The sequence below is a fragment of the Egretta garzetta genome, unplaced genomic scaffold (assembly GCF_000687185.1).
Source record: "Egretta garzetta isolate BGI_Z169 unplaced genomic scaffold, ASM68718v1 scaffold75, whole genome shotgun sequence".
Taxonomy (NCBI): domain Eukaryota; kingdom Metazoa; phylum Chordata; class Aves; order Pelecaniformes; family Ardeidae; genus Egretta; species Egretta garzetta.
Genome location: NW_009259589.1, coordinates 1,017,020 through 1,022,477, shown reverse-complemented (window position 1 = coordinate 1,022,477; position 5,458 = coordinate 1,017,020). Strand labels below are relative to the sequence as shown.

The 5,458-nt window shown below is 56.9% G+C and overlaps 2 protein-coding genes across 2 annotated transcripts in view; one reads left to right on the top strand and one right to left on the bottom strand.

The window, feature by feature from the left end:
- Positions 1–318, top strand: part of LOC104125531 (transmembrane protein 125) — a 667-nt gene extending 349 nt beyond the window's left edge. Inside the window, 1 exon segment of the mRNA XM_035893557.1 lies at positions 1–318. This exon segment is cut by the window's left edge and continues 108 nt beyond it. Within this exon segment, the coding sequence (XP_035749450.1) occupies positions 1–318 (318 nt within the window).
- A 4,425-nt stretch (positions 319–4,743) lies between these two features.
- CUNH1orf210 (chromosome unknown C1orf210 homolog) overlaps positions 4,744–5,458 on the bottom strand; it is a 3,390-nt gene continuing 2,675 nt past the window's right edge. Inside the window, exon 6 of the mRNA XM_035893550.1 lies at positions 4,744–4,805. Coding sequence (XP_035749443.1) covers positions 4,744–4,805 — 62 coding nt within the window. The remainder of the gene's footprint in view (positions 4,806–5,458) is intronic.

The following is a 5,458-nucleotide window of genomic DNA, read 5'->3' as shown; positions in this document are numbered from 1 at the left end:
TTCTGGGGCTGCCTGGTGCTGCTGCTCAGCGCACTGGTGCTGGTGGTCTGCGGGGTTGTGCTCACCATCCTCTCCACCACGACCATGCAGCTCAGCCCTGCACGGCCGCTGGCCAGCATGTTCACCAGCGGGGTTGTCCTCCTGACTGCTGGCAGTGCCATCCTCCTCTGCCTGCTGCTCTACTTGCTCTGCACCTCCTGCCGCCAGGCTGCTCCTCGGAGCCTGGAGACCGGCGAGATCCGTGTCTTCACCATCTCTGGCCGCCTCGCTGCAAACAGGCGGCTTCCTCCCACCTCCAGCATGGCCAACCTGATCTGACCCAGGACACCCCTGCGTGAGCCTCACTGGATACAACCCATCAGCAGGGCTTGTGCCAGCCTTTCCCCAAGGAAGGGCGACCGTTGTGGCATGCCTTGCGCTTCTTTCGGAGATGACTGGCATTTGCTTTGCCCCAGGCTGGTGGCACAGTGGGTGCTCAGGGTGCCTGGATGGGCCCTGTGACCCCCGCCACGTTAGGAACGCAGCAGTGGCCTGGTTTTATCTCCGCAAAGCCTCCTACGACCGCTGCTGCCTGCCTGGCTGTGACCCCTGTCGCAGAGTTAAGGTGAGCCTGTCCCATACCCCTGGGGCCCCAGTACTTGCTTGGTTCCAGCTGTTCCCGGGGCTGTGTCATGCACTCTCCTGGCAGGAGCGGCTGTGGCTGCGGATGGTGCAAAACCTCCCTGTGCTCCATGCAGGGCTGCCAGCCTGGACCCCTGTCTCAGCTGGTGCCAGCGCTTCATGCCTCTGAGCCCATGAAGGTGGGCACATGCTGAGCATGCTGTGATGCCCTGTGTCATGCGTCCCCTCCCTCCCAGGCTGCGGGACCCCTGAGCAAAGTAGAGCCCCTAGCAGCTGATGAATGGCAGGAAATACTCTGCATGTTGGCAGGCGTGCAGCACAAGCGAAGAGAACCCAGGGCAGGAGGTACGGCTGCAAGGGCTGCTTCTGGGAAAGCACCTGTGTGTCTGTGGGAGGGAGCGTGGGATTCGCGTGGGATTCTGTGTGCCAGAGCCCCGGCATGGCTGGACCTCACATGAAATGCCGTTTGCATTTGCAATGCCAGGATCTGTTCCAATATTACCTTTCTGCAGCCTAACATCTTCGGTGGTTTATCAAAGGGGTGATCAAAGGGTGTTGGTGCCAGGGCCCTGACGGGTTATCAGCGCTGGACTGTGTGTCAGGGCTCTCTTACCATGCCAGCGTGCTCCAGCCACATGAGCCACAGTCAGCAAGGTGCAGTCGCTGGGGGATAGCGATGAGACACCTGAATCCCGGGGCTGGGCTGCTGCCCTGCAAGGGCGGTGTGAGCAGGGAGCGCTGTTGCCCTCCAGCAGGAGCTTCCCAAGCAGAGGCACCTCTGCTGCCGCGGGAGCTCATCCCAGTCCCTGCCTGTTCCCGTGCTGTTTCTGTCTCCCAAGTGCTGCAGCTGCTGTGGGGCAGAAAAGTTCTTCTGCTACTGCTTGGGCCTTACCTGGAGCTGGTTCGGTGTTTTATCTCTTCAAGGTGTCTATCACCAAGGTGCCTCTCCCAGACGCAGACTAACAGCTCACCCCAGGGAGCTTTTCCTGTGACTTGAGGCTCATTTACCTATCAAAATTCCCATTTCCTCCATAGACCCACAAACCATTTCACTGCTCTTTCCATAGACACAGATCCTAACCTCCTAGCAAAGCTGCGCCTGCCCAACCTTCTCTTCCTCTTCATCTTCCTGCCTGCCCCCATCTCCCCCTCACCCGAGCTGCTCCAACCCAGCTGCTGTTTTTGCTCATTATTTGCTCTGTAATGGAACAAGGCCGAGCTATTCTATCCTGGCGTCTGGTAACATTTGTTTGAAGAGGACGATAGCTCATTCCCTCAGTAACAGCACGACTTGCTGTCCGTGTTACACCTGGAGGCAGTGTCGGAGTTCAGCGTCAGTGAACTCTACCAGGTATACGCTGGACAATGAGGACTTCATCCCTTTGCAGCTCCCGGCCACACCGTCTCCGATGCACTCAGATGGCATGAGGGCACTTCTGTATTCCTCTTCTCTTCCCCTGCTCCTACGGGCTTTCCTTCTCCCCCAAAGCCTTGGAGTATTTTCCCCAAGTATGAGAACATCATTCTGGCTTTTCTTTTCTGGATCTGTTATTTCTGCAATTTCCTCAGCCACTTTCACATCATTTCTATAGAATTTATTAAGCTGCTGTTTCCTCCTCTCTCTGCATCACTTCCCTTAATCTACCCAAGAATTCAGAGGGTGTTACTAAGCTCAGGTCCTTCTGTGCTAAATCTGCTGCAACGCAAAAAGCTGTCCTTCCCCTCCGGGCTGTTTGACCTCAGGCCCAGCAGGGACCCCTGTGCATACACGGGGAGGGACAGGCCAGAGCTGCACAGCTTTGCACCACCACCACCGCCGCTGCTCTGTGCGTCTGTGGCGGCGCACGGGCAGTTCATGCCAACCTGCGCCGTCCCTGCCTGTGTCAGTGCTTTAGCAGTCACTCCCAGCTGCTTGCACACCAGCTGTTTTGCACATCTGGGCGTTTCTGTGAAGATGCGTGACTGTGCCCAGCTCGCAGCTCCGCGCTGCCTGCCTATCAATGTGAATCCTCCCCGCCATGGCCCCTTCAGAATGTGCCCCAGGTGCCCATGAATTGTGCCAGAAAAGGACGCTCCTAGGCCATGCCAGCAACTTGAGGAAGTAATGGCTGAGATCAGGCTGCCTCCAAGGGTGGCGTTTCGGGTGTCCGGCTGCCCGGACGGACAGCCTGTGCGGCCCCAGTCACTGACTCACCTCCTGCAGCGGCGGTACTGGTTTGTTGCCTTCTCAGTCCCTGTGCTGTGTGTGGAAATACATAATAAAGTGTTGCAGAAGTCGACCATGTTGAAGGCTGATGCTTGAGTGACGGCCTCTCTTGCAGAGCCGGAGGCGGCAGGGCTGGGCAGAAATCACGACAGCCCCGGGTCCCTCCTGTGGCTGTGGTTTCGGCTCATCAGCTAGTGTGGCAATGCCACCACAGCCCCTCAAATGTGGGTACTTGTTTCCTGATACACAACTCCCACCTCCAGCTGGGCATGCATCTCCTCCCTCTGCTGAAGGACCTAGACATGGCCAGTCCCCCTCACCACCGCTCTGTGAACCTCAGATCTTGCCGTGCCCCCGAAAGGAGCTCAGGGGACACAGGCAAAGCCTCCTGAATATGTCAGTGCCAGCTGGTTTGTTTACAGAGAAGCTGTTTCGCCCTGCAGCAGGGCCGAGCCCTGAGCCTCGCAGCGGCAGCACTGCCTGCAGCAAGCCTGGAACCAGTCTGCCTGCATACCGGCTACTGCTCCTGCCCGCCAGCCCCAGCACCCTCCTTCTGTCCATCTGCAGCTTGCTGGGGGGACCCCCCTTGAGAAGGATCCTCCTTTTCTGCTCTGACCCCCCTGTATTCCCGGCTCTGCATCCCAGATGCATTTCCCCCCACGGGAGCTGCCAGGCTCCCACCCGCTTGCACTGGAGCTGCCTGGAGAGGAGGCAGAGGGGCTGCCATGGGACCAGGGCCCCCTGCACACCCGAAAAACAGCCATGTCTGCGCCGTTAAACAGGTGGGACCCCCAGCAGGGTCGGAGCAGACAAGCAACCCACGACTGGGTACTGAGGGATGAGACTGAACGAGGTCCCGGATAAATAAGCCTGGGAAGCAGGGGTTTTTCAGACATCGCTGAGACCAAGAGTAAAATACTGCATCTAGCATGAGTTCATGTGATAAAAAGCTTATTGACAAACACCCGCCAACAGATAACTGAAATGTATTTTCCTAGCCCTCAGTGTCCTATCTTACCTGAAAGACGTTAGGAATTTCCAGAAATTACAGCAGATATTGTCTTTTCACAGGTAGCAAAGGGCTGTTAAGGTGAGCCCAGAAGGCAAAACAAGAGGCAGTGACTGCAAAATTGAAGCCAAGACAAGCTCAGTTTAGAAATACCACATTTAAGAGAAAAAACTGACTGACCACTGAAACAAGCCAGCAGATTTTCCTCCTCCTCCTCCTGGCTTCAAACAGCACATTCCCTCCCTGGAAGGTGCTTTAAGTCACGGGCCTGTATCGCCCATGCGACGCCCGAGCCAGGCGTCCCCTTTGGTTCACAGTCTCTGATGTGTATCATTTACTTTTGTACACACCGTGCTCTGTAAATATCTTAATGAGTAGAGAAATAGAAGGGCAGTTTACAATGAGGTGGAGGTTTGAAGGAGGTAGGGGAAGCAGCCCTGTGGCAGGGCTGCAAGAAATGCCGACCCTGTGATGATGCTTCGTGCTCCGGAGGGTGATGGAGATTCCCAGGCTATCACGGACAGTAACAACTGCGCTGTGCCCCGGGAAATCTTCCCAGCTGGATGGTACCAGCCTTGTGAATCACTTACTAAGGGCAAATACCGCTGCCGCTGCTCCCTGCTTTTAACTCCAACGTGACCCACAGGGGCACGACCGGCTACAGCAGAAACAGCTTGCAGTGACCTATGCCTCATGTTCTGTTTATCGTACCACAAAGATGACAGGAATGCAAAAATTATAATGTTCATACAACTTCATGATTAGAGATACAGACAGGACTCCATAATGGGTGCCTGGGGACAGGGCTGTCTTGCCCCAGCGCACGTGCCTGCCTGACGCCGCAACCAGTGCCACCAGCAAGTTTGCTCAGCTCTGCAGAGCTCACATGGGAAAGGTAAGGGCCCTTCTAGCGGGCCTTGGTGGACGGGGAAGAGAGAAAAGCAAGAAGGGAGGTGGTGGCATGCAACACTGGAAAGATGCACACAGAAACCCCATGGCGATGCACCAGGGCTGCCTGCGCCTGATCAGGTCAGATTTGTTTGCACAAGAGCGCTCATTGTGCCACAGACCTGTTCTCTCACCGACACAGTTAACGAGGAATGTATTTATGGTCCTTGAAAGCGCACGCAAAAAAAGCCACACCATGGCTGGGGGATCTCCTCCCAGCACCACCAGTGGAAGAGCCCCAACAAACCATTGCAGGCGGAGGCAGGGTTAAATCATGTTTTAATCACACCCTGGAGTGACAACACATTGGGGGACAGGGCAGGGCTGGGTCCGCCACCGTGGGACAGCGGGGCTGCTGCCCAAGACCCTGCAGGGCAGGCTCCTCTTTCCACCCCACCAGGCTGTCCAGATGTGATCAGCGCCGTCTCCTTCATCCTCAGCATCCGGGCAGGGCTACGAGACCAGCAGCAGGTCCATGCTGGTGCAGCCCCACTGGTGTCACACTGGGGCACCGTGGGTCCTGCTGCCTTCAGGCTCTGTCCCCATTCCCAGCTTACCCCTTCTCCTCCTCCTCTCCACTCCTTTCCTCCTGCCCCCAGCCACATGGGGCCAAAAGCCGAGGGCAGGTGGGAAAGGGCAGGAAGGGGATGGAGCCGGGGGGGGACAGCGGGAGG